Here is a 16,657-nt window from a genome sequence, read left to right as displayed (position 1 = left end):
TCTCCCAGGATTCATTTTACACTTCTCACTCTAAGGCAATTCCCCTGAAGTAGTCAAGTTATTATCCTTTCTCTAATGTGATTCAGTTCTTATGGTCACTCATTTCCAAAAAAATCCAGAGTGACTGCCTCCCACCTTCAATAAGAAGTCATTTCCCCAAGAATTTCAAGTGGAAAAAGTCAGGTACAGGAATCTTTCTTAATTTCCAATCAGAAAACAAACAAAACCATGAAGAATATATTAACAGTTATGAACACTTGCTTAATGACATCTAACTAATTAAGATTCAGTTGATATTGTCTGAAATGAACAGCTTTCATATAAAATGACACCATTTCTTTATTTTCTGGGCTAAAATCCTTCTCGTTTAATTGTGAGAAAATTATGTGTCTGTCCAGCTCTGCCTGGACTGTTGCAATTTGTCTCAGAGCAAACTGCCAGTTCAAAGCCGGTCCATATCACAGGTCATTTCAAGCCTCTTCAAAACAGCACTTGAAACTAAATCGAAAAGCAAGGAGACATCCTTATTTCCAGCCAGATCACAAATATCATTAGAGCCTGGAATTTGCTAGGGGCCAGTTCATAGAAGAGATTTTTTGCACCATACAGAAATGATGCTTTACATTTACCTCTAAATAAGGCCAATGATAGATTCTTGCATTAAATCTCATCCTCAGTCAGGCCCACTGTGTAGAACATGGAGATTGAATTTACTCGTTATTGTAAATCAAAAGCAGCATCAGCAGCCATCCCCAAAGGAGCTAAAAAACTGAAGTACATATAAGCACTTAACAAGAGACTAGTCACTGAGATGCAGATCTGTAGTCATCCTCTCTATTAAAGTAAACTCCAGAAACTTGATAAAACAATTATCCATTCATTTGGGTACCATGCTCAATCATCACTAACATGTTCCATGGGTATGCTTGTAATTGTATATACACACAGCAATTTATTCAGTATATTTATATCTCATAGTAACCATCAACTAATCCCTTTGAACTCATTTATGAATGGAACTTGAATGTAAAGGATGAGTGAAATATGGCTGGGTATGTAGATTAGCCCCAAGCTAGCGTATGTATGACTGACTATAGGAACATCAAATGTCAAACTTTCAGCAGCTGCTTTGACATTTCATTTCGGATATGTATGCATAAAACATGTAGAGACTTGTGCAGGTCACTAATTCTTTTCTTTCATACTTTCTGAGCTAGATTTTTACTTCTGAAGAGGGTCACAACAGATATTTATTCTTACATCTGACAAGGTGCACATTTTCTTTGCCAGTTGCTGACTCATGCATAGTGCAGTGTAGCTAGTCAAATCTAAAATGCTGGCATATAAGAATGCTGGTTATGGTTTATTCAACTAATTTTAAAAATTAATGTTCAAATGCTTATCCTATCCAAGATTTCCCTCATGTCTTGCCACTACCTACCTCACAGATTTTTATCCTCAGTTTTTGCACTGATCTTCCTCTATGCCCTCAGGTATTCCCCTAAATGAATGCAATGGCTTTCTCTGTATACTTTCACTGAGAGCAGACAAATCTCTCCTGTCTGGCTTCTTGTATCTTTGCAAATCTCACAGGAAACTTTGTCTTTCTGTATTTTCTGTTCTTTGGACACAATGTTTGCACTTGCACTTGTTAACATCATCACCATCACTGTACTCTGTACCTGCCTTGTGTTAACACTATGAGACACTTTTGGCCTCTTCATGTAAAAGACAAAACTGAAGTTCTGCTGACTTCTATATCTAAACTGTTTTCTTCACCTTGTGTTTTTTCCACACCTAGTGTTTTTCCATACCTTCTGTATTTATTGAGCCACTGTCAGCCATAGCACATGCACTAGTCTAAAGGTGATCCTATCCAGTGTTTTACACTGTGCTGCGTGCCATAAAAAATTATAAAGAGGCATATCAGAGATAGAAAGCACTTACTGAAAGTGTTTCTTATAATTATCCTTACTTGATATCTGACTGCAGGAAGTTTGGATTGCTTTTACTGCAGTCCAGAAAATTGCTCCTGTATCTGATACTGATTTTGCAACGTAGCAGCTAATGGTGAGACTACCTGTCTCGGTTTTAGAAGACAGGTGTCTGCTAGGGAGGGCAGGAGCCTCCCTAGGAATGAGAAAATGTAGACCCCCCTCCCTCCAAATTATTATAATTCTGAAATCAAGGGGCTCTCAGGCAGAGATCTGGGGATAGGAATAATAGTTCTGTTGCCTCAGATGAGGCGTAGCGACCCGGTTCGTGAGTGACACGACGGCTAAACTTACAGGCCTGTCGGGCTAATCACACGCGAACACCAATGTGGTGGACGGTGAAGAGCGTTTATTTCCGGCATGCATGGTTTTATATGACCGAGTTATGATTACGTCATCACTGTGGTATTATGGGTTATAGAACTTTGGAGAAAGAGGGGCCCTATCTGCCCGTACATTGTGAGATCTTCCGATCGGCTTTCCCTATCTAACCACATCATCTTCCCCCCCTCCATGAACAGAACTTTATAACTGAATGACTTATGTAATTAACAACAAACTGTAAACTTGTTAGTAATGAGCATTAAACGTAACCACGGTGTGTTAGTACGAACTATCATGCAAACTCACGTTAACTGTCTCTGTTCTAAATATAAAATGTCGATCTTATCCAAACGGGTTTTTACAAACTGGGCTAACTTATTAAGAAGGCAAGGACCAAAAATAAGTGCAAACACAACAACGATAACTGGTCCTGATAACGTGGATATGAGGGTAATAATCCAGGGGGACTGACTGAACATTGAGTTAAACCAGTTCTGTTGAGAACGTTGTTGGCTACGCTGTTCAAGTCTCTGCTGAAGCTCTGTCGAAGCTCTGGATCGAACCAGGGACCTTTAGATTCTCAGTAATAAGCTGTTTCTGTGGATCATAAGTTCCAAGTAGCTCAATTTTGGCCTTGCAGTCTTTAACTTGGTTACTTTTCCTGTTCAAATCTCTTAGATTGCTCTCATCCATACAAAGTATATGATCAAAGGTCTGGAAATCCTCTTTAGTAATCTGCCTGGCAATATGGTTCATGGTAATGCCATGCTTCTTCATGCAATTCTGTCCTCGATAGTCAGGAGGGCTTCCTATTTCATAGGCAGATGTTGCTGCACTGTCTATCCTCCACTTACGTTCAAGCTTCTCATCAGTTACGAATTTTCTGAAAACTGCTTCAGCTATTGGAGAGTGACAGATGTTTCCCAGGCACATGAACAGCACTGACTTCGACTCTCCCGCCGCCATCTTCGCTCTGAGGACCTCGCTCCTCTCCCTGGCGCCATTTTGCAGCGCATATGGCGGAGGCCTTTCCCTGACATCTCCAGGGCCCGCGGTGTCAAGCACACCCCGCAGCTATGTGGCATTGATACCCCCCGGAAGCAGAATATGTTCCGCGGTGAAAGCCAGGTTAGAGCCGGGCAGGCGGGATGGCGACTCGGGGCGGCTGTCATCATTGGATGGCCAGTTAGAATTGGTGGGGCAATCAATAAACGTAGTCTGAGTAGCAGCTCCAACCCCCACCCATGGTGTAACCTTTAAACAGCTTTGAGCTGCCTTCCAAGTTTCCTGCTCTTGGAGCACTTTTCGCAGCGCTTCCATAACTCTCGCCCAGCTTTTAAGGCACTTGCTGGACTTAAAGCACAACACATCATCCGTAAGCGCCTTAGTACACCTAACCCAGCAATCTGGGTGAAGAATATCTACAGGATGATCAATAGCACATAATTCTAGTAATCTGGTAACCGCGCATTCAAAGTCCCTTGATTTGCAGTCAATACCCCACTGCTTATGCAGCTGTGAAACTACCTTGCCGAGCAACTGCGTCTCGGTGGTACGGGAGCGTCCTCCCCGCTGAAGTCGGTCCCGCCGCTCCAGCTGTCCCTCAGCATCCGGCGAGACTCCCGAAATCCGGCCGCTCATACCCGTGTATCGGGGAGCGGTCCTGGGTTTCAGCACCACTATGTTGCCTCAGATGAGGCGTAGCGACCCGGTTCATGAGTGACACAATGGCTAAACTTAGCTGTCAGGCTAATCACACGTGAACACCAATGTGGTGGACGGTGAAGAGCGTTTATTTCCAGTAATGCATGGTTTTATATGACCGAGTTATGATTACGTCATCACCGTGATATTATGGGTTATAGAACTTTGGAGAAAGAGGGGCCCTATCTTCCCATACATCGCGGGATCTTCCGATCGGCTTTCCCTATCTAACCACATCACAGTTCTTTAATAGTATTTATAACAAGGCAAACAAACAACAACAACTACAGCATTAGCAAGAAAACAGAACCAGGGACCCTGTGACAGCTTTCTCAGCTGAGACGAGAAGGGATGGAGGAAAGACTTTGCTTTGCAAACCCCCTCAGGCGGGCAGTCCCAGTGCTCCTGCAGGGCTCTGAGGAACAGTTGGCTGGAGCAGCAGGGATGAGCTGAGATCCTGGGCCGGTGGCTGAGGTGTATCAGCAGCTCCGCGGCGGTGGCCAGCACTGCCACACGTCCTGGCAGGACAGGGGGTGCGAGGCCATCAACAAAGAGGGAAGAAGGAGAAGAAGCAGCAGCTCCATCTGGGTGATGGTGAAGTTCCCTTCTCCCCACTGCAACAGCTCCATGCCCCAAGTGTCCTTCTCCAAAGCTGAAGAAAACCCACCAAACTGTCCCCACCCTCCTTTTTTCCTGCCTCCTTCCCCCACTGGGCCCCGGCTGAACTCTATCTTTTCTCAAGCACTCACCAAGTACCCACAGTTAGGTTGTCCCCGTAACTAATGGATAAAAATTCCACAGGCAAGCCAGAACTAAAAAAAAAAGACACCTAACCTCCAACACTATCTCCTGGATTTTTTGCTACTGCTATTTTGACTAAAGCTGACCGTACCTGCAGCAGTTCTCCAGCTGCCTAACAGAAGACTCAGAAAGCTACCTTTGAATCAAGCATATGGCCATGTTGGAAGAGAAATGAGAAGGATACTGATGCCCTCTCTTGTGCTATATAAGCAATAGAAATTTCTTGCTTATTTTGTCAGTTTTTCAAGTTTCTGAAAAGCTCCTAAAGGTCATGCACATCTATAATAAAAGTTACTTTGAGATGCCTACTGGGAGCACTGGCCCAAGTTTTGAGCATGGATGGACCAAATGCTTTCTGGTAGTGTTCCTCTAAAAAAGTGTAGTCATCAAGTACAAACCAACCAGCCAAGAAAAGTTATGTGGAAGAACTGCACAATCACAAGGACTTGCTATAAGTCAGAGGAAGGCACAAAAGGGATTCTTTTGGTCTAATAACCCATTTTACGAGTGGTATATTTCTGCCCAGAATGAAGAACACACATGCTCAGCTCCAAGCATGGAAAACAGCACTTCTGCAGCCTCTGAATGTGGCTCTGCAGGCTGTTGCATAAGCAATGGCCCAGGCAGTGTTCATCTGTGATGTTGAAAAGGAGTACTTTGTCCTGAGCAGCTACCACCTGAAGTTCAGGGCAGGACAAGAAGCAAATGTCCTTCCAGGCTTACACTTACCCTTTTAGCCTACTCAATAAGCCCTTCTTCATCCTCAGATACACATGCTGTCCATCCAGACAACATCAAAGTATCATTGGCAAAGATTTGAGCCTTTCTCTGTGGAGATGTAAATAAAAGACTGACAGACAAGTGACTTTTCTGATAATACTCAAGAAAACATCCATTTAAATATTATATGACTGTGTGAAGATTTGTTGTGAATCTTGATCTCTTTCTTCCCAAATTCCTTCTAGTAAGCACATGACTGATATCTTGTGTTTCCACAGCATGTGTTGTAGTTAAAAACCCTGAGTCTCACCTGTAATTAGTTTTATATATTTTTAGTATAAACATTAAATTCTACATGGTTAGTCAATAATGTTTCAACATAGTTATGCTCTGTGTGCTTTGTATTAACTCTCTAGGTTTAAATGCAGCTAAAATGTCAAAATGTAGCTCAGATGTGTCTATTTCCTAATCTTAAATGTGATGAGTAAATATATACCTTTTAGTACCCTTGCAATTTTTTCTTATATATATTTTTATAGAAGGTTTTCTTTTATATGTATATACAATTCCATTTTTTGTCTTTAAATATCACTGAGTAATGAATACCTTGAAAAGGCAGAATTAAGACTGAGCAATAAGCAGCATTTTTTTTTTTTCTAACACTGTTTCGGCTGATTTTGTTACACTGGAATTGGTCTAGCTTTTGCACATTAATTATTGCATCTTGCCAGTGGAATCATGTGTTTATGCTAGTCAGTACATATCAGATAAGCATGAATTAGCATGTTACCAGAACATTTTCAGGGGGGCAATATATGTCTGGAGGCTGCCTTGCTTGTAACAGTACATACACTTCCCTGGCAAAAACAATCACAGGGCAGCGTGAGAAGACATTACTCTCTGACAGTGTATAAAGTTATCCTGTGCAGAAACTTACTGGGTTTATTCCCCTTTTTCTTATATTATGTAACAAAATTGGCAAATTACAAAGTTCTTATATGCCCAAAATTATTTGATTGTTTTATCTACCAGTGATAGAACAGAAAGGAACATTGGATGCAGTCTTAAACAAGAAAGTAATTCATCAAATAGGTCTCAGAATCTATGTATATGAAGAAAGTCGTCCTATCTTTCACAGGAAAACCACAAATTATAAAAGGACTGAAAAAAAGCTGCTACCTTTTCACTTGTTTCTATCAAAGAATTGTTATCACAAACACCTGATTGCTGCCTTTTAAATTAGCATAGCAGCTGAGTGAAAGAGGAATGCAGATTTATGCAGGGTGCTAGCATACTGCTCTCGAATTAATCAATCTTTGCCATCTGGAGAGAGACGAGGTAGTATCCCTCGAGAGAGCAAACGTGACTGGGAGCTGGCTCCTGCTCAAGAACAAGCGGCGCGGAGCAGGGAGTCCTGGGTAGCCTCGAGTTTTGGGATAGACAGGTGAGAAGCGGAGCCGCGCAAGAGAAGGATGATGGGCGGCGGGGCGGGCTGTCGTAGGACGAGTGGCACCATCACCTTCACTCCCCGGCACAGCTGGGCTCTAGGCTCCCCTCCTCGCCGTGGAGGGTGGGAAGGGACAGGCAGGGGGAGGTGCTAAGGGCTGGGTGCCCTGCCGGGCTGGCGCCGCTCTCCTCCCGCGGGGGACCACGCTCCTGCTCTAGGCCGAGCCGCTTCTTCGGCGCCGAAGGCGGCCGCGGTGGTAGCGGGACCGATGGTGGCGGCGCGGCAGCGGCGGCGCTGGGGCGTGCCGATGCTGCTGGCGGCATACGTGGGTTACCTGGGGCTGGGCGCCGCAGTGCTGCAGGCGCTGGAGCGGCCGGCCGAGGTGCAGGCGGCCCAGCACCTCCTCCGGGAGCACTGGGAGCTGCTGACCAACCACACCTGCCTGCAGGGGCTCGCCCTGCAGCGGCTCATCGAGGTGAGCCCGGGCGCGGCGACCGAGCGGAGCTGAGCACCTGCTGGTTCTGCAGGGCAGGTGCTGCCTCCGGCTCGGGGGAGGAGAGCGGGGCGGCAGTGGCACCGGCACCAACCGCGCCTCCAGTCCGAGAGTAACTTTAAAAAAAAAATAACAAAAATCCCCAAACTTTTTCCCTGTGTAAGTGTATGCGCACGCATCATCTGTCTCGAAGAAGCCGCCCACGGCGTGGGAGCTTTCCGGGTGTGCGGGCCCTCAGCGCCGCATTCCGGGCTGCGGCCGCCTGTGCTCTCTGCTGACAGAGACATGCTATCGTTCTCCGCTGCCGTCCCACGAGCTGCGGCGTTCGCGGATTTGGAAGAGCCGCGGTCCTGACCGAAGGCAGGCGGTGGCGGAGCGTCCCCTTATGTGACAATTACCTACGGTTAATTATAGATGGTTTAGGTTTGGTCTTGCATTTACGGAACACGAGTTATATTCTGTGACGTCTTGCACGTGGTAAATTCTAATGGGAAGGCCTTGTTGTGGTAAATTTAATTGATGTTTATACTAGTGTCAAACTTCTTCCATCTTCTACTTGTTATTTAAAGGGAAATAGGAAGTCCTTAGGTCTCTTAAGTTATCCTTGAAAATGCTTCTGAAGATATTTGCAGGATGGTTGCAAAATGTAAAGCAACAACAAATGCAGTCTTACTAAGGTACAGATGGTTGCATTTTTACGATACAGATACGAGCAAAGTGACATAAATGGCTTGTCTCTTTGCCCAGCTTTTGCCTGAAAAAGAAAAACCTATAATATTGAAGTGTCTTGAGAATTTACCCAAACCCTTTGATTTCAGTAGGTGCTGGAGTATGTACTCCTTGCTTTTGTGTGTCTGCTTCAAGTAGGTATTGCTAAACACAAAGAGAACTTGGGGTTGGTTTGTTCTGGTGGGTGTTTGTTTGTAAAAGCAGTGTATGATGGTGACTGAAACCATAGCAGCTGGTCACCACAGTTCAAGGAATCTAAAAGAAGCTTGGATATATACTTTGTTGTTGTTGGTTTTTTTTCTTCCCCTCTCCAGCAGAGAGGAAAATGCAGAAGCCATCAAATAGGGTAATCGTATCCGGTATTCCAGCAAGGCTCTGGCAGACAAAATTATGCTGATGCCCTATGTCTTGCTCTCATCCCTTGGCTCTCTGGATGGTTTATTCTCTGTTGGCAGTCAGTAGTACAGTGATCATATGCTATAAATTTGGACATTTGTAAGCTACTATAGTACCCACTTTTATTATTTATGGTGTGTGTTGTGCTAGTGGTGGAATTTAAATAGAAAGAAGTGAGAAATATAGCAGAGAAGACCGGTCTGGCATTTCATGAAGCTGGATCTTAGCTAAGCTTCATTCAGCACTGGCCCATTGTGTAGTGAGCACCTGTATGACATCTGCCCAAGGGTTGCAAGGGCTTGGTGAATGATGGTAATGAGGTACTAGTAGTGGAGAGAAGAGAATTAAAACTAAATAGGTAGAAATGTCATTCTGTCAGTTTATTTTACTGCAGCATGACCTCCACTCATTCTTGAGACCCCTGGAATAGGGGAATAGAACATCTACTCAAATCCCTTTAGACCAGAGGCTGTTAGAATATGCAGTGTGAGTACTTAATTGTGACTGAACAAGCCCTTGATGGGAAGTTACATGTTGCTATATTTTATATATTAGTAAAGGCCTGTATGCACAAACCAGCCTTTGAACTAAGTCGTAATATTAAGGGCTAAACTCCTTGAAACCTTCATGCAGAAGAGAGAGTAAAGCAAAACAATATCCTTGTGTGTAAGAGAAAAAATGTAAACTGTGTGTGTTAGCCAGTAGTGACTTGCTCTGCCTGCAGACCCTGTAGAACCCTATAAAAGTGTGCTAAAGATAGAAATAAATTGGCATTCACAATTACTTCTGTGAAGACTGGTGAACAGCTCGGGGGTCTTTCAACAGTTACAAATAAGCTTTGTTTCATTTTATGCAGTGTCTGTTTGTGCCTTCATGCTCTGAGAAACCATACTCTGAGTTTGAATGGCTTTGTGTATTATTGAAAATAACATTGAGAAATTAATCCTTAAAAATCCACAGAACTGATGCTTTCCTATACTCTTTTCTAATTCCCTATGCAACAATCACTGGCATTCTCTAGGTGTGCTCAAAAAGAGATGTTTTTCTGTGCAGTAAATTGTTAATGCAGTACATTGCACATAGTTTATCAGGCAGTGTCATCACTGGCTGTCTTCAGATAAGAAACGTGTATTCTAGATACACAACTGATTATTTGCTTATTAAGACATACAAAGAGTGTTTGTGAAAACGTAAAGCAGCGTGTGAATTTTAATTGCCTTGACATTACTGGCAATTCCTCATTGTTTTCTTATAGCTCTTTAATTCCAGATAATCCTAAACTGTGTTTATTTTAAGTGTATAGGGGCCAATATGAAATAAAATCCTAGTTTGCTGAGCAATGTACAAATGTAATTTTACAACCTGTTTATCTCTTAGTTCCTAGTTACCAATGGAGAGTGGAAATCCACTTTTCCAACCATTATGCAGATGGAAGAGCAACAGAGCTCCAGCTTTGAGGAGCTAGCAGGAGAGCACAGAGTGAGGATGGGCAGGAGGGAAGCAAAGCAAACAAACCATGCTGGAGTAGCTAGACCAATGAATTACCATTCAGTATTTTCTGTGACTTGGATCCTTTCCAAGGAAGAAGCAGTCTTCTAGTTAACAAAGGAAAGAACAAAAGAAGGTGAAAATAGCAGACCAGCAACAAAAACAGCAGTGGAGAAGAGCATGTTAGAAAGCATGTGATATCTGTGGTGGTGGGCCCCTGCTTCCTGTAGCTGGATTTTGTTGTGGCTCTCTTGCCTAGAGGGATTGGCCAGCTTTTCCCCTGCAGGAGGAAAAGTTCCACATTTCCTGGGTAGTTGAAAGTAGCACGTGCAAATGCTTTACATGTATGCAAATAAACAATGTGTGGTCATGTGTCTATACACTCACATAGGGCACAACGGAGGCACTGTGGCAACAAGTCTCTTTACAGTGCACCCAGTGATGTTTACTTAAGGAACACAAGCTTGACTTTGTTGACCCATCTAACCCCAGGATATGGTTCTGCCATTGTATACAGTCTGAATGAACACATGCTGGTCAGGAACAAGACGGAGAGCAGGCCATTGAGCCAGTAGGGAACATGCAAAGAGGGAAATATCTGGCCTTTTATTATCTTTATGTGGTGGTCTTTACATGCTAGAATTACTGGGTGTTGAGGTCCCATCAAAGGAAGTTCCCAATGAGAAGACATGCAGAAGATGGCAGCAGATGCAATGATAAGACAGATTGCAGGTGATATACTTCTAATACAATGAAGAAAAGCAGCTGGACTCAGCTGGGGAGAAACATCTATGTCAAGGCAAAAATTGTGTTGGTTCTAGATTCTGAGGTGTCCAGAAAGTGAGGCTGCACACAAAAAGGACACTTTCTGTATTGGCATATTTCTTGGGGCTGGAGCCCTTTCTGACCTTATGGAGTTTGGGGCACCTTTGGTTGTTGACATGAGGTGACTTTACTTTTAAGGTGGTTTTGAGAGCTAAAGAAGTTGAAGTTGCTGGGGACTGATGGGAGTCTTTTTCCTGACCAATTATTAGTCATTACTGGGAATTGACAGCCATTTTAACTATTGAAAAGGGTGATCAACTTGTGAACCCTACCTTAAGATGTAAAGTCAGGGCACTTTTGTTCTCTTTGTTTCCTGGCTGTGAAAGGTAACAGAGCTCTGGCTGGCTTCCCGTCCCCTGCCTGGCCATGTGGCCCTGGCGGGGGGGGCTGGGCTGGGCCTGCCGCCTCTCCCGGCCCGGAGATGGGGCCTGCAGAGGGCTTGCACCAGGCTCTGGCCGGGCAGGCCCGGTTCCTGGCTTGGCTGCAGGTTTTGCTGTGACTGAATTCACTAGAGACTGCCGAATGAAGAAAGAAAGGAGCTCTGAACTTGCGGCGAGCTGAGGCGGCAACTACACTTTCCAGGGCAGCCATGAGGAATTTTCTATCGCAGACAGCTCCAGCTGCTGCTCCGGCAGAGATCACAGAACCATCTGCAAAAGCGTGGACAAGATTTTAACCCTTTCATTACCCAGATGAGACTTGCAGATTAATTTTTTTTTTTATCCAGAGAAGGAAAAAAGAGAGTAATCAACATGAAAAGAGACTTTATAAACTACTAGTGACAGGAAAGAAAAGAAGCTTCAAGAAAGGTAGAGAATAAAGAGATGCTTTTATGAGCTGAAATATCTTTCTGTTAAAACTATAGAGATGGACAGTAAAGTCCTGAAAGAACTCCTTTAATTCATGATAGAGTATGTTGGAAGGAATGGAGTGTTCAAAGTGTAAATTTTGAGTAAAAAGTAGAATAATTGTGATACAGTAAAGTGCTGGAAGATTTGAAGCCTTGAGAGGCAATGAAAAAACTGTTTTCTAGTAGAGCTCACAGAGACAGATGAAGAAGACTCTTGCCTTTGAATAACTCATCCTTAAAATGACATCCCTAAACTCATGGCCCATACACACCTCAGAGTGATGTGAAATGGGAGGAGTGAGCTCTAATACCAGCATTTCTAAGCAGCTGACATCAAGGCAATAGAGAACTATAGCAGAAGTAGTTTTCTTGTGAGAAACTCTATAGATTAGCAGAAAGAGACTTCTGTTTCTCTACAAAAACTGATAAAAAGACTCTAGCAAGAATTGGGACTGTTTTAAACACCAAAGTTCCAAAGTTTTTGTCTCTGTTGTCATGTGAACAAGAGAATGGTGAGCAGTAGAGGATAAAAAGGGGTTTTCTGGAAGTTTACTCTAGTGTTCTTATTCTTGTAGTTTGATAATAAACTTTCTTTATTCCTTTTAAGTTTTAAGCCTGTTTTGCTCTTGTTCTAATCCATATCTCACAGCAAAAAAAATAAGTAATTTTTTTTGGTTACTGATTTAAAACCACGACAGTTGTGAATAATTTCTAGTGCAAATGTGCCTCAGTTTTACTGCCTAGTGTGAATGTGTATGTAGCTCTGGTCCAGCTGAGCTCCAAACTCATTTCTTTTCCTGAATAGTTTTCAATGGTTACATCCACTCAGCTTCTGTGTCTCTTGCCAGTGTCTCTTTAATCAGATGATTTGCTGTAGGGCCAAGCTCGGAACAGCACTTTTTGTGTGTTACTGTATTGCAGTGACATCTGTTTCATGCTATCTGTTTCATGCTATCTGTTTCCTTTTTTTCATAGAAACATTTTATGTTATATACATAGTACAGATGTTTCCTGTATTTATTATGTTGTTCTATTGGTTTTCTATTGTAGCTATATAATGCTGTTTAAATGCAGTTGCTTTCATAAATAAGAAAATGAAAGCTGAGCTAATTTTTTTTTTTTTGGCCTAAAAAAATTCAAGGTGTAGTAAAAAGGAACTAATGCTAAAGGGCAGGTTATAAACTAAATGGCTGCAGGTGGATCTAGATACTGTTATCTCCAGAGTCAACAGCTAGATGTACATAGAGTTTGAGGAGATGTTTACAAGAGCAGTGAGATCCCACGTGACTGGAAGATCCTCATCAATACCTTGGCTTGTACTGACATTGAACCAGCAGAGAATTGTGGCAGCTGTCAGGAAATAAAACCCTGCAAACACAGTTTACTAAAATAATCTTGCACTCAGATGATGCAAGAGGAAGAGGTGAGCATCAGAGATCACCTGCCAGTGGTGAGGGTTTTTAAGGAACAGCAGTGGCTCCTGGTATTGTGGAGCTGTAATATCTATATAGAACCCAATTTGGTCAAATTAACTTGTCTCAGATGTAATAGGGTTAATCTCCTGTAATGGTTCCTTTCAGCTTCATGCTTATCAAAATGTACTACTACTTTGCTTAAGTTACAGCCAGTTCATCATTTTCCAGACCTGTGTATTAAAATAGCTATGGGGGCCATACCAAGTATGTTCATTCTGTGCTAATAATGCCATCTTCTACCTTATGTTTGGCAGAAGTTGTTGAAGGTAAAATCACTATTCTAGAAGGCAGCAGGCTGGCACTGTATTAGACTTCTTGGAAGGTGACAAGAAGACATACTGATGACGTCTTTCTGGTTAGTTGACTCAGCCCTAGGTCTTCTGGTAGTGTCTAGTACCTGTGTTCAAAAAGAGAAAGGCAAGGGAAAAAACATAGCAGCCTATTATATCATACCTGTGCCTAAAGAGATACGTTCTTTTGATATTATCGAATTCCCAGTTATAGCTAGTCAGGCTTAGTGGGAAGTAACAAAGGAGTGTAGCCAGCTGGCATTGAGTGGTGAGTGTCTCAATAACCTGTCCTACCAGAAGGTTTGAGACTCACAACTAGCAGTGAATAGCTAAAGACTGGGGATGCCTTCTAAAAAGAGAAATGCTAATTCTTATCAGTTGTTTGAAGATGTGAGTTATTCTTATATGTACTTGTTCTTCATGCTTTATCTTTTTTAATGCTATTTAAAGGAAAACAACTAGGGAAAGAAATCTCAGTTTTACAAGGATAATACAATGCAACCTTTCTGTGTTCTCTAAATTATACAGGCAGCTTCTTTGAACTTTTTTCAACAGGCTCTGCCTATTTCTGTGGCAGCCCAGCTGTTGAGTAACTGTTCTTATTGGGATTTGGGAAGTAACTGGCAGTCAGCAACCATTTGTCTCATGAATCATGCCACAGATTCTTCTTTGATATAAAAGCTTAATTTTCAGAAAAAGTACTAGTGACTTATGGTAGCATTGGTTGCAGCATTACTGTGCCAGACTACATGCTCCTTTCCTATTGGTAAGTCTAGATGAATTCTAGAAACTGTACTGCAGACTTAGCTGCAAAGTAAAAGTGCTTTTGCTCTCAGGCTTCCTTTGGTTTTTGAGGAACTAGTGCCAATTACACTAGCAAACATTGCTGGGGAGATGAGGGAGCAGTTACTTGATCAACTCTCAGGTTATTCAAGTGGCATAAAGTTAAAAAAACCCCAACGCTATGAATTCAAAAGAATCCAACTGGATTTTAAATTTTTTTTGTATTTTGTTCCATTTCTTTCTGGCAAAATTCATGTGTGTTTTCTCTCCAGACAAAGGCAAGATCAGAGCTCATGGCTGGGAAAGGTGTGATAAATAATCTATTTGTCAATTATTGGGAAATTAATTGACCTTTGTCCTTGCAATCTGAGACCAAGGTTAATGTTAATAATTTTTTTCTGATTTACAGCTGTTGTTCTGTGAGGCATAGATGAATGTTTATACACCAACATTGCACAGAATTTCCAGTGCACAAAGTTTGTGAGTTGTTTCCCATTAATCTAAATGGTAGCTTGGTGCATTTTTAAACACCTTTTTTTCTTCTTTTATATGTTGCAGAGGTGTGGAAAAGTGTCTGAAATGAGGCAAGCCATTTTCAGGAGGACATGTTTGCCCTGGAAAAGTTGATTTTTGTATATGAATATGTAAAATTCAACTAAATTTTGGAATAAAGATTCTTACACCAGTCCATTTTTGCTTTCCTGGAGAACTGCTTTCAAATACACATAGTAAATACTGCTTTTGCCTTTAAAGGTAAGGTGATTATTTTTAAAGGTCAAGGTTACTATGACCTCTTGCCAGAATGCCAGAGTTCAGAAGCAGGGGACAACAGCAGTGACAGAAACTGCAGCTTATAAAAAAGTCATTTTTATTACTCTTTCCTTGATGGTTTTCTCCAGAAAAAAAAAAAAAACAAAAAACATGAATGCTTATGGATATATTTGGTAGGGTCATAATCTTTTGGGGCTTTGCTTTTGTCATTTTTGCTTAACTTGCTCATTTTGGGGAGGGCAGGCAGATTAGAAGCAGTCTGTTTAATTTATATAAAGGTTATTTTTTGCTGTAAAGATTATGGGAGGAAAGAGAAGCATAGTGTTCTGAAGAAAGAGATTGCAAAGAACATAGTGCATCAGTTTACATATACACATTCATTCTTTTTTTGCTGTTGATTTTAAATGCTTCTTTTGAAAGCTGTATCCTAGTCACATGCTGTTGTGACTCAGTGCAGAGGTGAGAGATCGAATTTTTATTTGGTGTCAAGGAGTTCAGATTAAATAATAGTGGTCCTTCCTTTAGCAGTACTTGGTAATCAGAAGCCGTGCTGCAGCCACAGACTGGTGGTGGAGGGGCCCTCATGTGATGACAATCATGGTAGGGAGGAAGTGTGTAAGCTGAGAAAGCTGGGAGTTGTGCAGAGCTGATAACACAGCAAACATGGTAAATGAGACTTACGGGTATAGCTGAAGGATAGAGTGGCTCTGCAGCAAATACAAAAGGATAAACCTATGTTTTGTGGGGAGGAGGATGCAGTGCTTAAATGTTAATTTGGAACCAAACTGTAATTGTTGGGGCTGGGTTTTGATGGTTTGGTATTTGTTTTGGAGTTGTTTTTTTAGCTAGACAATATGAACAGAACTTTTGAGTGTAATTCAAAGTGTGTGGTTTAATTTTTATGGTATGACTGTAATAACTACTTTGGGTTTATTGCTGCAAAGCTGTGTAGAACTCCAGTAACTCTGTAAAACTCCAGTATGGGTGATGCACTTATTATCAGTCATCTGTGGAACTGCAGCCCCAAAGCTGTGAAGGGTTAAAATTCAAACTGTAGGAGTGATTTAATTTTTTTAGTCTCTTTTTTTGACTCAAAAAGGAAACTGTGGTACCATTGTGTTTGGATGTTGCTACATAAAGGACCAGCAACTGATGGTAAATGACAAGGAAAGAAAGGAGTGTTGCCATCAAAAATAGTGTGATGAGGGAGTCAACAGAAATCCACAGTTTCCTCACAGGGTTACCACTTAGCTTGAATTCAAGGAGGAAATGCCTTGCAGAAACATGCACAAGGCAGGCTTTTGTACTGGGATGTAATCTAACATAGAGTTTGCATTTGCAAGCATTAGCTTATGACTTTCCTAACTGAAACTTCAGAGCTTATACTTGAGAAAGGTGGAGCTGGAAGCCCAGTTTGACTATTCTGAGGCATGTTTTTATCACAAAGGTAACAGGACAAGCATCTACATTTCAAATAGACCTATTGGAGTGGATGTCATGCTGGTGTTCTAATTACCAGCCATGGCAATATTAAATAGCACTATGTAAAGCCTGCTTGTGTGGTCAA

The 16,657-nt window shown here is 42.1% G+C and overlaps 2 protein-coding genes across 2 annotated transcripts in view; one reads left to right on the top strand and one right to left on the bottom strand.

Annotated features, from left to right (window-relative positions):
• Positions 1-2,840: 2,840 nt before the first annotated feature.
• On the bottom strand, positions 2,841-3,298 carry LOC131577685 (low molecular weight phosphotyrosine protein phosphatase-like). The gene has a single exon (XM_058835727.1). The coding sequence runs from the start codon at positions 3,282-3,284 to the stop codon at positions 2,841-2,843; it is 444 nt and encodes a 147-aa protein (XP_058691710.1). The 5' UTR covers positions 3,285-3,298.
• A 3,960-nt stretch (positions 3,299-7,258) lies between these two features.
• LOC131577684 (potassium channel subfamily K member 17-like) overlaps positions 7,259-16,657 on the top strand; it is a 28,001-nt gene continuing 18,602 nt past the window's right edge. The window contains exon 1 of the mRNA XM_058835726.1: positions 7,259-7,465. Within this exon, the coding sequence (XP_058691709.1) occupies positions 7,259-7,465 (207 nt within the window). The remainder of the gene's footprint in view (positions 7,466-16,657) is intronic.

Source organism: Poecile atricapillus, chromosome 3 (assembly GCF_030490865.1).
Source record: "Poecile atricapillus isolate bPoeAtr1 chromosome 3, bPoeAtr1.hap1, whole genome shotgun sequence".
NCBI lineage: Eukaryota > Metazoa > Chordata > Aves > Passeriformes > Paridae > Poecile > Poecile atricapillus.
The sequence above is the reverse complement of the archived record's forward strand: the minus strand, read 5'-3'. Positions and strand labels throughout refer to the sequence as shown.